Here is a 23,137-nt window from a genome sequence, read left to right as displayed (position 1 = left end):
TGATCACCTCTCATATCTCTCACAATCCCTATTCTGCCTCATTTTCTATATAATGGAGGCAATTTGTTCTTCTTCGGACCCTTTGAGATCAGTTTGTTATTCTTCATGCTTTTCAAGATCAATTTGTTCTTCTTTGGTCCAATGCAAATAATGCAAGCGGACATCACTTTGCAAAAGATTAAAAGAACTCTTGACCGTCCATTACCAAAATCAGAAACAAAAGCAAACGAACCATACATCGTATAGATGTGCAGCAACCCGTAACAAATAACTAGCAGCAATCAGTGATTTTTTTAGCGGGGGATTAAATAGGAGATCTTAAGGCACTCTCAATGCTAGGCTCTTAGAGCATCTTCGACCGTGCCATAAAAAACTCCCTCTAAATAATGAAAAAGAACTACATCTAGAAGTGATTTTATGAGGTGTCCATATAATTCAAGAGAGTTTTACATGTGAGGTGATTTAGCAGATCTCGTAAACATATTCCCCTAAAATCAGTTACTTTTTTCTTCTGTTTCTGTTTAAAATAATATACAAATGGCTGTGATGCAGCGGTGACGACACAGTGGTCTGGCGGCAGTGGTGCGATGGACTTCAAGGGCGGCGCACTGTCGTGGCACTCTTAGAGGAATGTTTACGAGAAAGATCATCTTCTCCTAGATGGAGAACTTGGGCAGATTGTAGGGGTTCCCCTTAAAAAATCGCGTTAACAAAATCGGTTGGAGCGTTTTTTTAAACTCAAATATTGCATTGAGGTTCTCTCATTGAGGTCATCCGAGCAAACGCCGTGATCTGCGAGCGTTCAACGCTTGAAAATTGTCATGCCGAAACAGATGTATTTGCCTTGCTATTTATAAAGATTTGTCATGTTGTAGCATAAAGATTGTCGGGAATTTATCATGCTTCACCAAGGTAAGTGCGGGCCTAAAAAATTAATTTTATAACTTGTTCAGGATTTGCCATACCGGCAGAAGAAATTTGCCATGCCACATCAAAGGAAACTGGTGAAAATTGTCATGCTCTAGAATCAGAATTTGTCATCCCGGATGTGTATGCTCAGATTGCCATCATGAGCAAATCGATTAGTGTTATAAGTTTGTAGTTCGCTCAACGAGGTGCGTGGGAGCAAACAGTGATTGCCACACGTCTTATTTTGAGATTTGTACACGGGACTGAACATGTGATATCACGTTCTCTAAAAGAAACTCTAAGCTGATGTCACATTATTAAATTTAGGTGGTGTTTGGTTCTCTAGTCCTAGAATTTTTTCTAGTCTCAACTAAAAAGTCCCTAGTCCTAAAAAGTCCCTCCCTGTTTGTTTCAAGAGACTAAAAAGTCTCTAGTCCCTTCCTAGAGATTATTAAATGACCATGTTGCCCTTAGTATATAGAAAAATAACAATTAAACAACACCATGGGGTGACGGGCCAATGAGTGCATGAAGGGGCATTGTTGGAAAAGTCCCATCATTTAGTCCCAAATGCCTAGTTTAGTCCCTAAAAAGTCCCTCCCATTTGGTAAAAAAGTCTCTAAGAGGGACTTTTTCTAATCCCTACACAAAAAAGTCCCTGGAAACAAACACCCCCTTACTCCCTCCGTCTCATAATATAAGAGTGTTTTTTATATACTACACTAGTATCAAAACGCTCTTATATTATGAAACGGAGGGGGTAGTTGTTTTCTGTCCAACTTTCCCAACTATTTTGTGGGGAGGAGGGGATAATACGAGATCTGTTTGAAGATACTCTTAACACATTATCATAGGCAAAACATTGATGTGGCATTGTAATAAAAAAGAAAATAGATTGAAATTGTGTATTAGGAAGATAGGGCTCATAGCTCATTTTCCACTGCGTGTAATTAATGGCCCAATCATTTTCTGTATTTTCTCTTTTATCCTTCTCTTCACACCTGGGCCACAATGTTGAGATGCAAAAAAAAAATACAAAAAACAATTCAATGCAATATTATTCAGGTACAAACCATAAGATACAATTTATTGGGATGATTGTCTCTAATTTTTTCTACCAAAGATAACACGTTAAGAGACAAATTATCCACTGAAAAAAGATAAATTATGTAGGCTAACTTTTTTTCGTCATGTGCACCTCAAGATGCAACCATTCGCCTAACTATAGAGCGACAAGGATGATTCATGGAACACTTTGGGATATTGTCACCGGCTCATACACCGTCGTATAATTTGGTTCAAATCAATGCCGTGTTTTATAGGACGGGCTCCAGGAAATCCATTTTATTTTAAAAGACTCCCTCGAGCCCGGACACCAAATGCACTTTCTGAGTGCCCAAGCCCTGGTCTCCTCCTTCTAACGCAACCATTTTATTGTATGAATCATGTGACGCGTGGTCACATTTTCCGATCCTTGAACCCTAGTGAGTAGATAGGTAAGGGAATCTCCAATGCGACTCACTAAATGCTGGTAAAGCAAAATGTTTGGATCTAACGGTCCAGTCACTTTTAGCAGTCCAACGCAGTTCACCAAATCAAGCTGAACTGGTTTAGGCGCCTTAAATCACATTGTCGGACCTCAAACCAGGGGAGTTGTGGGGGAGTCCGGACGTCCACCATATTGGACTTCCTCACCTTTGATCCACCCCCAAAACCAACCGGGGCCTGCTCATTTTGACAATCCCCCCCCCCCCACACACACACTCTTCCACACCGAACCCTGCCTTCTCCGTCCGGATTGTTATTGCCTTTGTGTGTTCTAGCCAGTCCCACTGTATGCCACCGTCACGATGGATTCATCGAACTCCATCACAAGGTTCGATGCCTCGTCGGATCTGGAGAAGTCCAACCGGATCAGGCCCGATCCCATCCTCCATATTGGACAACCGTGTCAGTGTCGCACAGGCAATCGTAGGCCTAGCCCTCCTATATTACTGGCGTCGTACTACTTCGTCGCTCGGTAGTACGGTCATCCCAGCACGTAGTAATCGTCACAGCACTCCGCCTCCTCCGACCACCCTCTACATGTACATTATCGATATCAACTCTAACTATGTGTTCACCATGCCGCCAACTCTCGTTCAGACGCGCTTTCCATCCTAGGAGCCCTTGTCCAGTGGTGTTCGGTCACTGCTTGGCGGAGAGCCTCCCCCAAATTTGATGACGACCACCGATGAGGCGATGATGGCCATGATCCACATCGGCGGTGACCAATTCCTGCATCAACGTGGGGGTATCATCTAGTTCACACTCATGGCACGGCACACAGCGTGTGCCAGCACAAAAATGGCCATCCCACTTTGATACGTCTCCAACATATTTATAATTTTTTATTGTTCCATGTTATTATATTATCTGTTTTGGATATTTTATATGCTAATATATGCTATTTTATATTATTTTTGTGACTAACTTATTAGCCTAGAGCTCAGTGCTAGTTTCTGTTTTTCCTTGTTTTTAACTTCTACAGAAAAGGAATATCAAACAGAGTCGAAACGAAATAAAACTTTCGATCATTTTTCTTGGACCAGAAAAAACCCATGAGACTTGGAGAAGAGGCCAGAAGACCCACGAGGAGGCCGCAAGCCGTAGGGGCGCGCCTTGAGGAGGCGCGCCCCAGGGCTTGTGGGACCCTCGGGGATTGATGAGGACTATGGTGACCACTCGTAGACAATGTATCCGCTTTTTCATCTTAATAAAGCTATCCATGATGACCTTTATAAAAAAACCAAGATTAAAATAAAATAAAACTAAGAGAAATTCCACACGACGTTTACTCTAGCCAAATGAACGTCTACTAGTTCAAACTAGCATTCTTTAATCTTGTGAGTCACTCCACGTGTACGGTCACCATTGGCCGGATGGCCTCATCGCCCTAAACCCTCGAGCCGAAGAGACGCGTGTTGCTTCAAGGGCAAGCAAATCCAGCCCGGCACGCGCACCCAGCCCGCGGCCCTCCTCTGCTCAGCGCCGCACGAGCCCAACGGCCGTCTTGAACCGGCCGTGGCCGTCCGATCGCAGCCTCGGCCGCGCGCGCCGACCGATCCGACGGCGCCGGCTCTCGTCCGATCCCACAATATAAGAACGGACGGGGAAGGCAGGCGTCCTCTCTGCGAGAACCGCTCCGTCCATTCGACTCCGCTCTCGTCTCTCGCCACTCGCTCCCCTCCCTCTCGAGTTCCTCCAGTTCGCCGTCTCCACCGGCTCGCCCTTGGCGCCGCGGTCTTCCGGGTGTTCGAGAGAGGTGCGTGCGCGTTCGTCCCCCCTGCCCCTGGTCGCCCGCGGGAGTGCGCGCGAGACCCTTTGATCGATCCCCTCTCCCCCAGTTCGTTTGTGTTTTCCCGAGGTTTATCGGTGCGAATTGCTTTGGTCGATTTCGTCGCATTGCGTTGTGGATTTGATTTCCAGTCGGGTTCGTGTTTCGTTGATGTTGCAGGCGGTCGCTGCTCGCGCCGCGCGCGTGTGGCGGAGGACGGACGCGATGGTTTCCTTCGACATCAACGACCGCAAGAGTACGTGACTTCACAGCCGCCCTCCTCTCCCTCTCTCCTCCTGGCGCGATTCATGTGTCGTTCGTTGCGAGATTGGGAGGCGTTTGCTCTCTCGCGCCCTGTAAATTATTCGTCTCACATTTGGCCCCGTCTGCCGCTCTTGTGTCGAAACCCGTAGGAGATTCAGATGGTTGTTTCGTTTTCAGAGACTACGATTGATCCTTTCGCGTCTTGGTTGCTATGAATTCTGCTCCGTATTTTACAATCCAATGGGCTCACTATGCAAGTTAACAGTATTGGTTTGGTGTGTAGAATCTCGCCCAAATTCAGCGATGTTCTGTCTCAGGCTTTGCTTAGTGTGAATTATTCGCCGTTGGTATGATGTCGTTGCGTTAATGCTTTTGGTCCACTGTTTAAGTGTGGCAAACTATTCTTCTATCATTGCCTCTGTGTAGGATTACAACAGTGTGATTTCTAATGTTTCATGTTTGGCAGACACATGTGTAGAAAATCAACTAACGGTTACGAGTATGACATCTGTTCAGAATATGAACCACTCATGCTATTCAGTGTTTTACTGCTTGGTCATTGGTTGGTGTACACATTTTCTGGAAGTTATAATCAGGAGGCAGCATCTAATAGTTGCTAAATGCTAAATATAATAGTTGGTGTACAAATTCTTCTACGCTGAATTTTACAGTCCGATGGGTTCATTGTGCTAGTTAACAGTATTGGTTTGGTGTGTTGAATCTCGCCCAAATTCAGCAATGTCTTGTCTCAGGGTTTGTTTAGTGCCGTTGGTATGATCGTGATGCGGTTGCATAAATGTTTTTGGTCCACTATTTAAATGTGGCAGACTATTCTTCTATCATTGCCTCTGCGTAGGATTAGAACAGTGTGATTTCTAATGTTTGTCTGACAGATGTTGACAAAATTAACTTGGGCTTACGTGCATGTTCAGAATAAGGACCATCAGTGCTGTTAGGTGTTTTCCTGTTTGGTCATTCGTTGTTGAACAAATTGTCAGGAAGATATAATCAGGAGGCACCATCTAATAGATGCTAAATGCTTAATATGACTGAAATCGGCTGTCTAAGTGACACTTTCCTTCCATGTCTTGTACAATGCACCTGTACCTCTGAACTCTTGCTCAAACTACAAGTAGTTTCTTAGTATGACTGTATTTTGGGGCGTCTAATTTAATCAAGTGGCACTTGTCATGTACTGCACCTCTGAACTCTTGCTCAAGTTGTTTCACATTTTCCAACAGAGATTGGGCTGGGCTTGACTGGGTTTGGAGTTCTCTTCTCGTTTCTTGGGATCCTCATGCTGTTTGACAAGGGGTTCTTGGCAATGGGGAATGTAAGAATCATCCCCCTGGTTTACTTGTATACTTCGCTGCAACCTATTCCTTTCTAATTACTATCATGTATTTCTTGTCAGATTCTCTTCGTGTCTGGTGTTTCACTAACCATTGGCCTGAAGTCAACTGTACAGTTCTTCACCAAGCCTAAGAATCACAAGGTCATATACACGTAACAAAGAAAGCTCGGTCATATATACAAACTGTTCAGTTCCAGTTCAGTTGTGAGCTGACAAGATTCACCTGAATGTGCAGGGTTCGATTGCTTTTGGGATCGGACTTTTCCTCGTCCTCATTGGTTGGCCTGTCTTCGGAATGATGGCGGAATCGTATGGCTTTGCCGTGCTGTTCAGGTTTGTAAATCCTGTGTTGTGCATTTATATGGTCATCTGATGTCTGGTTTTCAGTGTGCATTAACAAATGGTAGAAACCTTTGGGTATTGTATCTGACTGCTACTGAATTTCCTCACAGCGGCTTCTGGCCTACTGCTGCTGTTTACCTGCAAAAGAACCCCACCGTCGGCTGGATTTTCCAGCACCCTTACGTGACTTCGGTAAGATAATGTATTTGTTCTTTGCGGCTTTGCTATTGCTTTCTGCCTGAATTTTCCTTAAGCCCGACCTAATTTGGTCGCAACTTTATTTATATGGAGATTTTTTCTGCGAGAGATTGTTTATATGGAGATTGATGAACCATATGATTACATCTCAGTCCCCATTGTTCTTAGTTCTTACTGATGTTTCCTACTCGAATTTCGCAGTTGCTCACCCGGTTCAGAGGCAGACGAGTCCCCGTGTGATCGCCGTGCTGTCAAAACATTCCCAAAGGATGCTAGATCGCCCTGTATAAAGTAGACGGACATGTGTTCTCTTGCTCGTTTGTTGATTCCTTGGTTCTGCTGGATGTGAATCTTGCTGCGCTGCTACGAGTGGATTTTCTGCAGATCTCTTGACTGCGTCTAGAATTCTTTTTGTGCAAAAGCATTTGTTAGTACCACGTGTTAAGGAGGCAAAGAGCTGAGCTCTTTTCTGAATGATGGCATGTCTGAGAGAATGGTGAATTGGTCCGTGCATGGTATTTCCCACTGATTCGAGCCCTCAAGGAAGCCATTTCTTACTTGGTTTTTGTAATAACAATTAGACATTTCTTGCTTATGAACAGCCGATTACATCTCTGCTTATTGCATGAACAACAGTGCACAGCATCTTTCGAAACTGTGTGTAAATTTACAAATTTGAAGGTCCTGATGTTTATAAGGGAATGAACAAGGAAGCAGCGAGGCGTACATCTGTTCTTTATTTTCATTTCTTCTCCAGTACATAACCAGTATCAATCTGTTCCGTTCATGAACACTGGGGTTCTTAGCTTCGAAAATGAGCGGCCTGGACATATGAATCACTGGTCAGTATCATTTATGTTCGGTTAAACTGTAGTTAAGATCAAAGAAAATCACCATGGTACTCAAGTTAAATTTAAGGTTCAGCAGATCTATCAAGTTCATATTTGAAAACAGAAATTATTCATATGTAGGACCTGAGTCCAGCATTAATTTAACAATTTTTCAACAAATTTATAACTGATAATGTTATCACTCATCTATTTACAAATCTTAACAACAAAGGGGGGTTTCCAGATCTGATGTTTGCAATTCTCCAGTTACACAAACATCAGATATATGCAAGATGGTGCAACTTCGACCATTGTTTTTGTACGTGGAAATGTTCCAAACTGTGTGTAAACTTTCAAATTCGAAGCTCCTGCCGTTTAAAAGGTAATGAAACAAAGAAGCAGCGAAGTGTATATCTGTTCTTTGTTTTCATTTTCTTCTCCCATATAACCAGTATCAATCTGTTCCCTCCAAAAATGAGTGGCCTGGTCATATGAATCACTGGAGAGGTTCATTTATGATCGCTTAAACTGTACTCATTAAGATCAAAGATAACTGTACTCGTTAAATTCAAGGTTCAGCAGATCCATCAAGATAATAATTGAAAATATAAATTATTCATATATACGATCTGGGTCCAGCATAATAATTTGAACATCTTTTCCACAAATTTATAACTGATAATGCTATCACTCATCTATTTACAAATCTTAAAAACAAGGGGGGGGGGGGGTCCAGAGCTGATATTTTGCAGTTCTCCAATTGCACTGAGCTATAATTACTCGATCAAGGTACACGGTCCTGGAGCACTTCCGGATGAAAACATGCTGCAACTACCTAACCAAAGTGCTACACAGTATTACAACCAAACCTCATCTACAGTGAAGCAACGGTTAAGAGTTCCTCATAATTTTAACTGCTTCGCTGCCGCCTCTGATGTCACTCAGTAAAGCAATTTGATGCAGCAGTTGCGCTATCCTCTGCAACAAGAAAGAATAAGAATATAATGAGGGGGGCATCGAAAAACGATCATATGTGTAGTAGTGCCAATCTGCCAAATGCATTTCTACCTTATTCACAAGACTCAACAGTAGCAACCGTAGATGAGAGAAATACAGACAGTTGTTTGGTAGAGTATGTTTAGACAGAAGGCTATGACAAAGGTACACATCAATTATAACAAGATAAATGCTAAGATGGAGATGTACAGTTTATTTGGAACCTGTGAAACATGGCAAAAACACTACCTAAACGAAGGATACAAAGTCTTCTACATCATATGCTTCCCTGAACCCAGCCCCAAAAGCAAGACCTCTAATCATCCATGACTGACACACCAATTGTCTAAATACACTCAAATGGAGTGAATAAAGGATATCTGTTCATCTCCCAGTGATCCCCAACATCAACCGTTGTAAGAACAAATATCAATTGTAAGAACAAATATAGAAACGGCTTCTCAAAGGTTCATCCATACATCAAGGCTTCCCAAATTATCAATTGTTTGAATGTCAGCAATACTAATGATGATAGATGCCAATTAGATATCTTGGGTCCAATCAATCAATTCAGCTTAAGTTCAAGATGTGCCAAACACAGAGATGACATTCACATCATGACCAATGGTTGTCGAGATCCACAAACCTTATCCTTCTCCTGCGAGAGCAGGACGAGGAGGTCCCTCTCCCTCCTGTCTCGCCGGCGCACGTAGAACAGAGCGCCAACCACAACGGCCGCCGCCGCGGCCGACCAGACGGCCGGCCTCACCCCGGGACATCCGCACTCTCCGTGCACGAGCACGGCCCCTGACCCGGCCGCCCACGCGCGCCTCGCCGCCGCGCGGCACCTCCCCCACCCCCACAGCCACTCCTCCTCGTCATCAGTCTCCTCCTCCTTCTCTTCCTTGGTCGCGGCCTCCTCGGCCTCCTCCTCGAGGCCCAGGCCCTCGTGGAGGCGCGGTGGGAAGATGGCGCAGTCGTCGAGGCCGCCGTCGATGGGGGAGGCAGCGGCGACGGGGACGGTTGGGTGGACGAGTTCCCATGCGTCGGAGGCGGGGGCGGGCGGGGAGGAGGAGGAGGGCATGGAGGCGAGGGAGGAGGAGGAGAGCGAGAGGGTCAGCGTCTTGGGCTTGAGGAGGAGGTGCGGGTTAGTGGACGGGAGGAGGAGAGGGTGGAGCGCGGAGTAGGGCGACGCCGGAGCGGACATGGGGTTCCCGAGCTGGAATTGCGGCGGCGGCGGCGGCGACGGCTGGGGGAGCCTCTCGTCCATGGCCACTGCTGCCGCTGCAGCCACTGGGTTTGATTTTTCAATTTGCGTTTGAGATGTTATTATCGAGAAAAAATTGTGCGTTTTCATGTGGTGCTTGAGGTCGATGGTGACTCGTGGTTTGGATTTACCGATGGCTTGTACTACTACAATGCAATGCAATGCAAGTTGTTTAAGTAGGTATTTGAAAAATATATCAAGTTTTGTATAAGTATCATTGCTTACTTCTAGTACAATATAGGTGCCAAACTAAGCGGGTTTTTAAGCACATGGCTTGCTTTGTAGTTTTGCTCTCGAGTATCAAATGGGCTTTGTTTTGTTTGTATGTGTGTGTGTGTGTGTGTGTGTGGGGGGGGGGGGGGGGTCCGTGCTATTAATTAGATTAATTAGACGAAAAATGATTACCGGCCATGGGTCCCCGTGACGGCTAGGCAAAGATTTGACGAGTGCGGATGCAAGGCAAGGAGCAATCGCCGACACTAAATAAGTGAGGTGGACTTATAAGTCTTGCTTCCATTCTGAAAGTGGCATCGGAAGTTCCGGAGCAACACTTCGGACAGTCTGGATTTCGATCTTCCGGAATAGGTTCCTAAAAGTGCGTTATATCGACTAGAGGGGGGTGAATAGGCGATAGGAATTACTACTTGAGGAATTTGCTAAGTGACTAAATACAAGCAGCGGATAAAGTACTCACATGCATGCATAACATGGCAGTGGCATAGTCATCATGATGAGATGAAACATACAAGAGCACAATTAGCGTGTGAACAGGATAAGCAAGCGGAAGACAAGGTGACTGGAGAATTTGGGTTGAGGAAATTGAGAAACTCTTCAGTCAAAGTCTTCACACGGTAATGATCGATTTCATCAATGAGGAATTGAAAGGATTGAGGAAATAGAACTGGTAGCTCGGTGAAGATAGTGATTTGGTAGACCATTCCAACTGCTGTGACAGTTGTATGTCTGGTTGGACTGGCTTGGTATTTAAATCAAAGGACACACAGTCCTTATCGTATTCTCCTTGAGCTAAGGTTACACAGACCTTGTTGGAGATATGTTCTAGAGGAAATCATGTATGATGATATTTCCTATGTGTTTATGAATAAAGATAGTCCTTGGGAATTATCAATGGTGTGTATCAGCAAGTACGTGACTTGTTTGTGGGACTATGCATTGTATGATGAATGTCCTAAAAGGTCCCTAGTCGAAAGGGCTGTGTGGACGCGCAGCCAACTAGACTAGCATATGACACAGCCGATGACTTGGTCTCACTAGCCATGGAGCATTGGATGCTAACTGGATAATATGGACTTGGAAGGATCTGGTCGGATTCCACATAGTCGGATCCGAGTTGAGATAAGGTCCAAGTCGGACAGACCCAACTATGAGACGCAGCAATATGTCATCTGTGAGTCTCTAGTACAACATATGTTCTATGTCCTAAGACCTGAGCTGACACATGTACTCGGGATGGTGATAGACTTACTTTGGGCCGACCAAATGCTACTCTGTAACTGGGTAGTTATAAAGGTAGGTTTCGGGTTTGTCCAGACCCATGCTGCGAGACGTGGTCGAGCAAGATGGGATTTGCCCCTCCGATCAGGAGAGATATACTCTGGGCCCCTCGTGTGATCCGACCAGGAAAAGCATGGCCATGCGACAAGGATTATGAGATAATATGGTTTGTGGTCGGCATCACTGGAATGAGAAAGAGGTTGGGCTAGCACAAGGATGACAGACTCGCCTTAAGCCCGACAACATATATCGTGTGGCAAAAGGAATGGAAATATGATGTACAGGTTCGCCTAACCAACTTCATAGTCTGCTTGGTGTTCGGCATGCCTTGCTAGGGGCCGCTACCAACCGTGCAGTTCGAAGGTGATCCAAACTGCGACCAAGCCGGCTTGAACCTAAGGGGTCGCGCGCTTAAGGGAAGGAACCTACGAGGTCGAATCCGAGGACACTGGTCGGATGTGATCCGAGCTGTGTTCGGATTCTGGCTGAGTAGACTTGTGGGCTTTAGGGTCCGTGTGAGGCCCAAGTGTTGAGCCCACGAAGGACGCCTATATAAAGTGAGGGTGCGGCACACTCATGCGAATGATCGCTTCGGTGCTGTCATTAGGGTTTGCATGTGTTGCGAATAGCCATCTCCACTCGACCACCGACTGTGTGATCGAACCTAGCAGTCCGCCGCACGATGTTCCTCCTACACGCGCGGATACCGTTAGAAGCGGTGCACTTGCGCCGCTCCGGCGAATCTGTATGTGGGAACCGACGACCGGCTGTTCGAGGGAGATCGGACGAGGAGGAGACACGCTGCCCCAACTCTTCTTCCGCTGCACGGCACAACGCGTCTAGTGGTAATGATCTGTGATCCATCTCTCGTAGCATATTCTTGGTTGTTATGCGCGTAGGAAAAATTTTATTTGCAGTCGACGCACCCTACCATAGAACCCAACAGTGGTATCAGAGTATCTGCTATAGGATTTGAATTCGAATCGTATGCATATTAGATATGTGGAGGCGGCAGATGAGATATGTTGTCGTTGATGAGATCGGTTGTGTGCATGGTTGATGAGATCAACTGCACATGGGGATCGATGTGGCTATGTTTTCTGATGATTGGAGTTGATGAGGTCGTGACACAACCTACCCCTACTGGTCGGTATCTGCCATCAGGGTTAACAATGAAACGTAAATCTGAATTGGGCCCGCGATGATCGATAAGATCGGTTAGATCGGAAAATTTGGCGTGATCGAAGTTCAGATGTGATCTGTGATTTCTGAAAATGTCGGGCGCTGCCCACACCCGTGAGGGGCGCTGCGTGCGTAGCGCCTTGTATTTCGTACACGATCACTCAAAACCAGTAGAATGCAATTCTATGCATAACTTTATTTTGCAGGGTTTGATGTGAATAGTATGGCTCATGTGTATGTGATGCATGTGTGTAAATTATGCATGGCCTGCGTGTCATGTTTGTCAGCCGGCAGGAGCCAAAGTGTTGTCATTATATTGTATAACGACCTGTGTGCCTACTTATGACTCTATGTAAAATTCATTACTAGTTGTAGTAGTTGGATAATAGAGATCAGGTTGGCGGCTTGGCAGCCCGGCGTGACAAACAAGATGGAGTTTCTAGATGGTCATCAGAGTTGGAGCCAACCTGGAAGAACATCCATGAAGGAGCCATACTATTTCACAATATATGTTTTACTTGTGATTGTTATGCTTCTTTGTTTCTATGCATGTTACAATGGTAGAAAGATCCCTCATGAATATCAAGTAAATTGCCATTCCAGATGTTGCACCTTCACACGTCAAGTACGTCTAGTAGTGGGCTCATAAAATCGGGGTGCTGATAGTTTTCCTTGAACTGAAGGGTTGTGTTGGACACGGACATGCACTGCATTAGGTTAACTTGACAAGGCTATCAAAACGGTTTTGGGCCTTGTGGCAAAACAGGTCGGGAGCCGGGGTATGAGATACCTACACGACCGACAGGAGTCGTATAGAGATACGATTAGCAAGGAGTTGCTTACCGGATAAACATGTTGTCTAGCAGTGATGCTAAAGCTCACTAGTCGCATGTGCTAGTTGGATCCTAAATCACTGAGAGTTTCCGGAGGGATGTTGACTTCAGTGGGTGTATTTCTGTTTAAGTCTAGAATTACTCTACATAAACACATTGCTTAGTGATTGCATATTTTCTATTGTAGATCAATGGCACCACCTGCTCAACCCAACTTTACATTGAAATCAATTCTGGAAAAGGATAAACTGAATGGAACAAACTTTACTACCTAGTATAGAAATTTGAGAATTGTTCTCAAGCATGATAAAAAGGAATATGTTCTAGAGGATCCGCTTCCAGAGGAAACTGCCGATAATGCTAGTACCACAACTAAGAATGCCTACCAGAAACTCGTTGATGAATCAAACGAGATCAGCTGCCTCATGCTGGCTTGTATGGAGCCCGATTTGCAGCAGCATTTCAAAGACGTTGGGGCTTTCGATATGATCGAGAGTCTCAAGAGCATGTTTCAGGTGCAGGCTAGGACCGAAAGGTTCAACGTCTGGCGATCCTTGATGGATTGTAAGCTGAACGAAGGTGATGCACTAGCCCACATGTGATCAAGATGATCGGATATGTGCAAGCTTTGGATCGGTTGGGCTTCCCGCTCTTGGATGAGCTGGCTACTGATGCAGTTCTGGGTTCTCTTCCGCCCAGCTATGGGACGTTCATCTCGAACTATCATATGCATGGCATGGATAAGAAGCTCACTGAATTGCATGGGATGCTCAAAGTGGCAGAGCAGGATATTAAGAAAGGCACGCATCAAGTGTTGATGGTGCAGAAATCGGCTAAGTTCAAGAAGAGTTGGTCCAAGAAAAAGGCTAAGGCAAAGGGCACGGAGACGGTAACCTCCGCCGCTGCGCCGAAGTCTGGACCGGACTCAAAGACCATTTGCTATCATTGCAAGGAAACTGGTCACTGGAAGAGGAACTGTAGCAAGTGGCTTGCAGAGCATGGCAAGAAGGCCGGGAATGCTCTTCAGGCAAAGGTACACTTGTTGCATATGTTATAGACATTTACCTTGCTGACATACCTAGCAGCTCTTGGGTATTTGATACCGGATCGGTTGTTCATATTTGCAACTCGATGCAGGGGCTGGTAAGAACTAGGCGTGTGGCACAAGGGGAGATTGACATCAGGGTCGGCAACAAAGCAAGAGTTGCTGCGTTGGAGGTCGGCACGATGCAGCTCCAGCTTCCTTCTGGATTTATTTTGGAATTGAATAATTGTTATTACATTCCTGCACTTAGTCGGAACATTATTTCTGCCTCATGCTTGATGAGTCAGGGTTATGAATTCAATTTAAAGGACAATGGTTGTTCGATTTTATTTGAATGGTATGTTCCACGGCTATGCACCCATTGTTGATGGGCTATTTATATTGAATCTAGAACAGGAACCGGTCTATAACGTGAATGTCAAGAGGCATAAGCCTAATGAGATAAATCCGACATACTTCTGGCATAGCCGGCTTGGACACATTAGTCTGAAACGCATGAAGAAGCTACATGATGATGGGCTCCTAACTTCATCCGACTTTGAGTCGTTCGACACATGCGAATCATGCTTGCTCGGCAAGATGACTAAGTCTCCTTTCGCAAAGAGTTGCGAGAGGGCATCCGATCTATTGGAACTTATACATAGTGATGTGTGTGTTCCAATGAGAACAACTGCCAGAGGTGGCTATCAGTACTTCATGACTTTTACCGACGACTTGAGTAGATATGGATATATCTATTTGATGAGGCATAAGTCGGAAACTTTTGAAAAGTTCAAAGAGTTTCAAAATAAGATTGAGAATCAGCTCGGCAAGACTATAAAACTACTACGATCAAATCGTGGAGGTGAGTACATGAGCGAGGAGTTTGATGATCATCTGAAAAGCCGAGGTATAGTACCTCATCTCACACCCCCGGGTACGCCATAGAGAAACGACGTGTCAGAACGGAGGAATAGGACCTTGTTGGACATGGTCCGGTCAATCATGAGCAAATCGGATTTACCCTTGTCATTCTGGGGATATGCTCTAGAAACCGCAGCTTTCACACTTAACAGGGTACCATCAAAATCCATAGATAAGACACCACATGAGAAGTGGACCGGGAAGAGTCCCAGTTTGTCTTTTCTAAAGATTTGGGGTTGTAAAGCTTTTTCAAGCGACTTATGTCAAACAAGCTTACGCCCAAGTCGGATAAATGCATATTCGTGGGATATCCGAGGGAAACCTTGGGATATAGCTTCTACAACCGGGAAGAGAATAAAGTGTTTGTTGCTCGGAATGGGGTTTTCCTGGAGAAAGAGTTTCTCAGTCGGGAGGCTAGTGGGAGGACGGTCTGACTCGAAGAAATTCGAGTACCACTCGGGGACGGCTCGACGAGTGATGAGATCATACCGGAGTTGGTCAGGGAACCCGTAGTGGAAGCGGCACCGGAACCACGGAGGTCAGAAAGATTGCGCAGAGTGCGTGAGGTATTGTTGCTAGAAAGCGACGAGCCGACCACGTATGCGGAAGCGATGGTGAGCCCGGATTCCGAGGCATGGCTAGAGGCCATGAGATCCGAGTTAAAGTCCATGGATGAAAATCAAGTCTGGGACTTGGTTGATCTGCCGCCTGGCGTAAAAGCCATTGGCTGCAAATGGATCTTTAAGAAGAAAACCGATGTGGATGGAAATGTTCAGATCCACAAAGCTCGGCTTGTCGCTAAAGGTTATGGACAAGTTCAAGGAATTGACTACGACGAGACTTACTCGCCGGTAGCGAAGCTAAAGTCGGTGAGGATCGTACTAGCTATAGTTGCATATTTCGATTACGAGATATGGCAGATGGATGTCAAAATGGCTTTCCTTCACGGTTAATATCCGAAGACCCCCTAATCCAGGACCCCCTCAGTCGATGACTTGGTCTCACTAACCATGGAGCATTGGATGCTAACCGGATAATATGGACTTGGAAGGATCTGGTCAGATTTGACGTAGTCGGATCCGGGTTGAGACAAGGTCCGAGTCGGACAGATCCAACTATGAGACGCAGCGATATGTCATCTGTGAGTCTCTTGTACAACATACGTTCTATGTCTTGAGACCTGAGCTCGCGCATGTACTCGGGATGGTGACAGACTTGCTTTGGGCCAACCAAACGCTACTCCGTGACTGGGTAGTTACAAAGGTAGGTTTCGGGCTTGTCCAGACCCATGCTGCGGGACATGGTCGAGCAAGATGGGATTTGCCCCTCCGATTAGGAGAGATATACTCTGGGCCCCTCGTGTGATCCGACCAGGATAAGCATGGCCATGCGACAAGGATTATGAGATAATCTGGTTTGTGGTTGGCATCACTGGAATGAGAAAGAGGTCAGACTAGCACAAGGATGACAGACTCGCCTTGAGCTCGACAACATATATCATGTGGCAAAAGGAATGGAAGTATGATGTACAAGTTCGCCTAACCAGCTTCATAGTCTGCTTGGTGTTCGACATGCCTTGCTTGGGGCCGCTACCAACCGTGCAGTTCGGAGGTGATCCGAACTGCGACCAAGCCGGCTTGAACCTAAGGGGTCGCGCGCTTAAGGGAAGGAACCTACGAGGTCGAATCCGAGGACACTTGTCAGATGTGATCCGAGCTATGTTCGAATTCTGGCTGAGTAGACTTATGGGCTTTAGGGTCCGTGCGAGGCCCAAGTGTTGAGCCCACGACGGATGCCTATATAAAGTGGGGGTGCGGCACACTCATGCGACTGATCGCTTCGGCGCTGTCACTAGGGTTTGCATGTGTTGCGAATAGCCACCTCCACTCGACCGCTGACTGTGTGATTGGACCTAGCAGTCCGCCGCACGGTGTTCCTCCTGCATGCACGGATACCGTTAGAGGCGGTGCACCTGCGCCACTCTGGCTAACCTGTACGTGAGAACCGACGACCAGTTGTTCGAGGGAGATCGGACGAGGAGGAGACGCGCTGCTCCAACTCTTTTTCCGCTGCACGGCATTGCGCATCTAGTGGTAACGATCTGTGATCCATCTCCTGTAGCATGTTCTTGGTTGTTCTGCGCGTAGGAAAAAATTTATTTGCAATCGACGCACCCTACCGTAGAACCCAACATACCTCGCCCAATCACTCGTGGTAAGTCTTCAAGGTAGACTTCCAAACCTTCACAAACCTGGTCACCCGACGATCCACAATTCCTCTTGGATGCTCTAGACCATGATGCCTAACCGTCTGGAAGATGCACAGTCTTCAAAGATAAAAAGCGTCGGTTCCACACAGGAACAATCTCTTCAGTGATGCTCAATCACTTTGGGTTTTAGGTGTTGGGGTTTTCCTCACTAATGATTTTCTCTCAAAGTCCTCGGAGGAGGGGTTGCTCTAAATGACACTTGTCAATCTTTCTTGGAGTCGCCAACCGGCTAGTGGTTGTGGGGCGACTATTTATAGCCACGGTGCGACCCGACATGATATTACATAAATGCCCCAAATGATATGACCGATATGTGGATAAGATATTTGGACACCTGGCGTGAAGCACATCAACGGTCAGAAATTCGAACCATGAAAGTCATCGGGGCTACCATATTCCTCACTGTAGGCAATTTGCACTGGCGAATTCCTAACTCCTCAGTCAGAAAAAATTCCTCAGAGACCAGAAGAACTTCGGCTCTGTTACTGAAGAACTTGACTGAACTACAAGAGATTTCGAAAGGCTTCACTCGAAAGATTGGTATGTGTAGGCTTTGAGATGACCATCACTTGGAAATTTTTCCTTAGTATTACCTCAACCCCCTTTAACAGTACGATGATTCCTATGACTCAAAGGAAGGAAATGAAACTACGAAAACAAAATTCTTCACGCTTCATAGTCCTCGCATTAATATCTTCAAGGTCACACCAATTTCCTCATTTTCAAAGTCTTCAAGAAAAGCACGAAGTTTTCAGATGAAGACGTTCATTTTTAGGGGTCGGCATTCGTAGGATATATGAAACTCCCCAGAGACTTATAAGACCTGTGTACACTCACAAACACATTAGTCCCTTAACCTATAAGTCTTCAATACACCAAAATCACTAAGGGGTACTAGATGCACTTACAGTTCTGCAGCTAAACAGAGAGCCAACAGAACTCCTGACCAATTTCGGAACCTACTCCGGAGTTGATGCTAGATTTCGAACGCTCCCGAAGGACTTGGGTTTGGGTTTAGAAGAGTAATTGATGTGAATCTTGTCCCTTGAGTGATTTCATCTTTGTATTTCCCTTTTGCTTGTAATTTATCCTTGTGTTTCTTCTATAAACCACCTCCAATTCGTAAAGATCGGACCACCCATGTAGTTTTCCCTGTATCACTGCATCAATGATTGATGGTGATACCAGCGAGGTCGAGCTTGAATTGGGTGAGGCCGATGATATTCACGCCATGGATGGATGAACCTAGGAGGAGGAGTGTAACACCCGAATAGTTAAGCTACAGTAACCGTCTGCTAAACGTTACCACGTCAGTGGTATTACTGTTGCTAAACTTGCGTAGGTTCAAATCCTGTCCAAATTCAAATTTAAATAAAGGCAAACATCAAAAGTTTTCAAACATTAAAACTAAAATGTTCAAAACGGGACAAATAAATCCTAAGTCATAGTGGTGGAGGAACCACATTTTCTTGTAAAAAGATTTAGTGCACTAAACTAATTAAAACAGTAGCTAAACCCATTAATTAAATGCCTTTTGTATTTTATAAAAGGTCCATTTGCATTTCTGTCTCTAACTCGAACCACCTAATCAGATATACCCCTAATTTGAAAGCCTGCTCAAATTTGCCCCTTTGCCGTTAGGTGCCCTTACAGAAATGCCCTTATGCGCCGTTACCGTTCGGTCAAATAGCTTTGACTGACCTGAAAAAAATAGAAAAAAAATTCTAAAAAATCTAAAATTTTGTGAGATAGAAGATACTCATGTGCGCAAGGTGTGTGCAAATTTCCGTGCTATTTGGACATTCCAGGAGCTCGTGGCGAGGAAAAACAGTTAATCTGCATGCTTGTGAACAGTAAATTTGAAATAAAATAGCAAGAAAATTAAAAAAAAATGAATTTTTTGGGCATCAAAGAGGCTTGGGTGCACAAGGTACATGCAAGTTTTTGTGATCAAATGACATGCGAGGAGCTCTAGCAAGAAAAAACAAAATAGTCATTTTTTCCCAAGTTTTTTCCCGAGCCAAATTTTGTTTTTTCTCCAAAATCCCCTCCAATGTCCAAACACAATAAAAATTTGCACGCAGCTTGCAGACCCGAGCCTCTTTGATGCCAAAAAATTTCATATTTTTTTGATTTTACTGTTCACAGACTTACATATTTATTGTTTTTCCTTTGACATGAGCTCCTGGAATGTCCAAACAGCACAAAAATTTGCATGCACCTTGCGAACCTGAGTATATTTGATCCCACAAGTTTTTAGATTTTTTAGATTTTTTTGCTATTTTTTCAGGATGGACAAAGCCCTTTGACCAACTTTGACCGGACGGTAACGGCACAAAAGGGCATTTCTATAAGTGCACATAACGGCAGAGGGGCAAATTTGAGCAGGCTTTGAAATTAGGGATAAATTTGAGAGTGGGCGCAAATTAGGGCCATAAATGTAAATGTCCCTTTATAAAATACTAAACTATTTTGTTTGGGGTAAAACTTTTTGTGGCATTGGATTATGTTGTAACAGTGTTTTAGGGATACACTTTATAAATTATAAAAATAAAATAGATTAAAGATTAAAAGAAACAGGGGATAGGAAAAATGAATAAACACTAAAACTCAAACAAAAAAGCACTAGACTCCCCCCCCCAAGTGGGCCGACTAGCCCAGTTGGCCAAAGCCGGCCTAGCTGGCCGGCCCAACCGCCCACCACGAGCGCCCTAACCCTAGCGCCGCTCTACTCCTCCCGCAGGAGCCCCCCTCCCCACTCGTCTCGCACGGTCCCCCCACTACCCCCACGAACCCCTCACGCTTCCTTGTCTTCTTCCCCCAACCAGATCGGAAACGGGGCACGACCCCGTCGCCTCCCCGGCCTCTCCTCCCTCGCACGGCACGGCTCCGTCGTCGTCGTCGCCTCTAGTCCACGCCGACATCGTCCCGTCCTCGACCTCCTCTTCGTCAGACTCCGCCGACCTCGCCTCATCCCCGCATCCCCCCCTTGGCGCATGTCGCCGTCCCTTTCGCTACCTCGCCGGTCGTCCCCGACTTCCCCCTCACCAGACCCCATCAAGCCTCGCCGCCCCTGGTCGTCTACACCGCCGGTGAGGCCCTGTGCCTATTCCCCCCTCCGCCCTCTTCGTTTCCCCTCCCCCCCCCGTCTGGTCACCACGGGCCGACCGCGCGCGCTCACCGTCGCCCCACGCACGCTGGCTCCTGCGCCCCCGCGCTTCGACTGCGTCCTCCCCCTGGGCGCCCGCTCCATCTTGCCAGTGCCGCCCCGCTACCGCTGCGGCTCGCTTGCTCCGCCGCCACGTTTTGCCTCTTCCACCGCTCCTTGCTGCACGCTGCAGCTGGATGCCGGTAGCTCCTCCCGGTCGCGCCTCCCCCGCATGGCCTCGGCTGCACCTGGCTGCTCCGCCACGGCCTCGCGGGGCCCCGCTGCTCATCCGTCGCCCGCTGCTCGCCCCTCGCCCCGCCGTGGCCACAGCCTCGTCTGCCTCACGCGCCCCCACAGGCCGCTCGTCGTTGTGGCCGCCGGCGCCCAGCGCCGTTTCCTCCGTGTCGATCTGGGCGGGTACCCAGCACCCGCTCTAGGCACCCGCTAGCGCCGAACCCACTATGGCCTCGGGCCAATGACATGTGGGGCCCAGGCCCAGAACGTTTATAAAAAATGAATTTAAAAATAAAAATAATTAATTAGTTAATTAATTAATTAATTAGGTAACTAATTAACTTAATTAACTCTGTTTAGTACCTAATTAACTTGATTAGTTAATTAAAACTGTTAATTAGTTGTTAAACTATGACTGAACGGCCCCACACGTAGTTGACCCAGTAAACAGCACAGTTGACTGCTGACGTCAGCATGATGTCATGCTGACGTCATCTTTTACTATTCTGGATAATGTTGAATTAAATAATTAAAATTCCAAAAATTAATAAAAACTTTAGAAAATCATTTTAATTAAACCGTAGCTCAGATCAAAAAACTTTGTACATGAAAGTTGCTCAGAACGACGAGACGAATCAGGATACGCAACCCGTTCGTCCGCCACGCATCCCTAGCATAGCGAACACGCAACTTCCCCCCTCCGGTTCATTTGTCTGAAAACGCGAAACACCGGGGATACTTTCCCGGATGTTTCCCCCTTCGCCGGTATCACCTCCTACCGCGTTAGGTCACACCCGACACATCTTATTGCCATGTTATGCTTTCTGGTGCTATGTTGCTTTATATTTACTGTTTCTTCCCCCTCTTCTCTCCCGTAGACCCTGAGACTGATGTTGCCCCAGTGATTGACTACGTCGACGACGACCCCTTCTTCTCGCCCGAGCAACCAGGCAAGCAAACCCCCCTTGAGCATTTTGATATCGCCCATTTCTTTCCCTCTCATGCTTGCATTAGAACTGCTACTGCTTTCTGTATGATCCTACTCTGATGCATAGCCTGTTGTTGTTACCTGCTCTCATACCTTATATGCTTATCCTAAACTGCTTACTATAGGTTGGTTAGTGATACATCAATGACCCCCACCTTGTCCCAGTTGCCCCGCTTTATGTTCGATGACTCGATCAACGTGATCGACGTCCAGGCCCCGACACCGCACATCACCCCCCTAGTTGTACGACTCTGCATCACTCCTGATGAGAGTTACCATTGAGTGCTGAGGGTGGAACCTCTTACATCACTCCTGATGAGATCTCCGTAGTGTAGCTTTACGGTCGAGGTCATCGAGGGTGATTTCCTCCTTAACCACTTCCGTTACGGCTCTGTCGTGCAACCCATCAAACGTGAACCTCGAGGGTGGATCCTCTTACGTTTACCTTGATGACAACATCGAGTGGAATTCACCGGGGGTGATTCCTTGGGTTTTCCCTTTGGTGTTAGACACACAGTTACTATGGTTACTATGACTTTACACTGAACCATGTTACTAAAGACGGGTCGACCCTGAGGGGTACCCGCGCGAGCTTAATAGCGAGTGATGTAGAGTCGGGTTGACCTGGAAGGTGCCCGCGAGATACTTACGAGGCGTGGACGGGCATTCTTAGCCCTTGCCGCAATTACTCGAGATGGGGCGACGGGGTCACATCGATCGTGAGTCTCTGCTCGTTACCGCGCGTTCCTAATCCACTATGATTTGGATATTTGATCCGAGGGGCCTTTGGCCTGATAGCACTAACCATCACGTGGGCATAGTATGGGCGTTCTATGCCGTATGCATCAGCCGAAGTTTAATAGACGTCAGTGACTGAGCGGCGTGCGCCGGCTTGGACTGCGTAAGCTCCTGCCTTGTTGAAGGAGGTAGCTAGGTCTGCTCACCGGCCGCGTACGCAACGTGCAGGAGTTCCCGGGGAGATGGCCCATGACCCCTGGGGGCATAGGTTTAGTCCGGCGTGCTGGCCTTTCTATTAAGCCTAGGTCGGGTTGCGGCGTATTGCTTGGCCGAGGCCGGGCATGACCCAGGAAAGTGTGTCCGGCCGGAGTTAATCGAGCGTGGTGGGTAAGTTGGTGCACCCCTCCAGGGAAGAAAACATCTATCAATAGCCTGTCCTATGGTAACGGACACTTGGAGTTGTATCCCGATCGATGCAACTAGAACTGGATACTTGTGATGAGAACTGGATGGTGATGAGAATTGGAATGTGTGGACACTTGGATAGTATGGCTCTAGGATTGCTTTCTCGCAGGGAGTCGAGAAAGGATCTCTGGCCGAGGTTGATAACAGTACTACTACTTTACTTTATGCTACTCTACTCCCTCCTGTTGCTGCAAGATGGTGGTTTCCAGAAAATGCTAGTCTTCGATAGGACTAGGCCTTCACTCTATTCTGGCATTTCTGCAGCCCAGTCCACATATACAACCCATTCCTTTAATACAGATGCATACTTAGTTTAGATCTGATGTAAGTCTTGCGAGTAC

General features: G+C 46.4%; 2 protein-coding genes across 2 annotated transcripts; one reads left to right on the top strand and one right to left on the bottom strand.

Moving 5' to 3' along the window:
• The first annotated feature begins 3,943 nt into the window (after nucleotides 1-3,943).
• Nucleotides 3,944-7,109, top strand: LOC125536393 (vesicle transport protein GOT1-like). Its single transcript, XM_048699607.1, has 7 exons — nucleotides 3,944-4,213; nucleotides 4,406-4,481; nucleotides 5,731-5,822; nucleotides 5,904-5,984; nucleotides 6,079-6,176; nucleotides 6,296-6,377; nucleotides 6,585-7,109. The coding sequence occupies exons 2-7, from the start codon at nucleotides 4,451-4,453 to the stop codon at nucleotides 6,621-6,623; spliced, it is 423 nt and encodes a 140-aa protein (XP_048555564.1). The 5' UTR covers nucleotides 3,944-4,213; nucleotides 4,406-4,450; the 3' UTR covers nucleotides 6,624-7,109.
• Nucleotides 7,110-7,806: 697 nt separating this feature from the next.
• Nucleotides 7,807-9,541, bottom strand: LOC125536392. Its single transcript, XM_048699606.1, has 2 exons — nucleotides 8,856-9,541; nucleotides 7,807-8,191 (listed from the first exon to the last, which is right to left on the bottom strand). The coding sequence occupies exons 1-2, from the start codon at nucleotides 9,477-9,479 to the stop codon at nucleotides 8,105-8,107; spliced, it is 711 nt and encodes a 236-aa protein (XP_048555563.1). The 5' UTR covers nucleotides 9,480-9,541; the 3' UTR covers nucleotides 7,807-8,104.
• Nucleotides 9,542-23,137: the final 13,596 nt, after the last annotated feature.

This window comes from Triticum urartu, chromosome 2, assembly GCF_003073215.2.
Source record: "Triticum urartu cultivar G1812 chromosome 2, Tu2.1, whole genome shotgun sequence".
Classification (NCBI taxonomy): Eukaryota; Viridiplantae; Streptophyta; class Magnoliopsida; order Poales; family Poaceae; genus Triticum; species Triticum urartu.
Note: the sequence above shows the minus strand (reverse complement) of the source record. Positions and strands in the feature narration are given on the sequence as shown.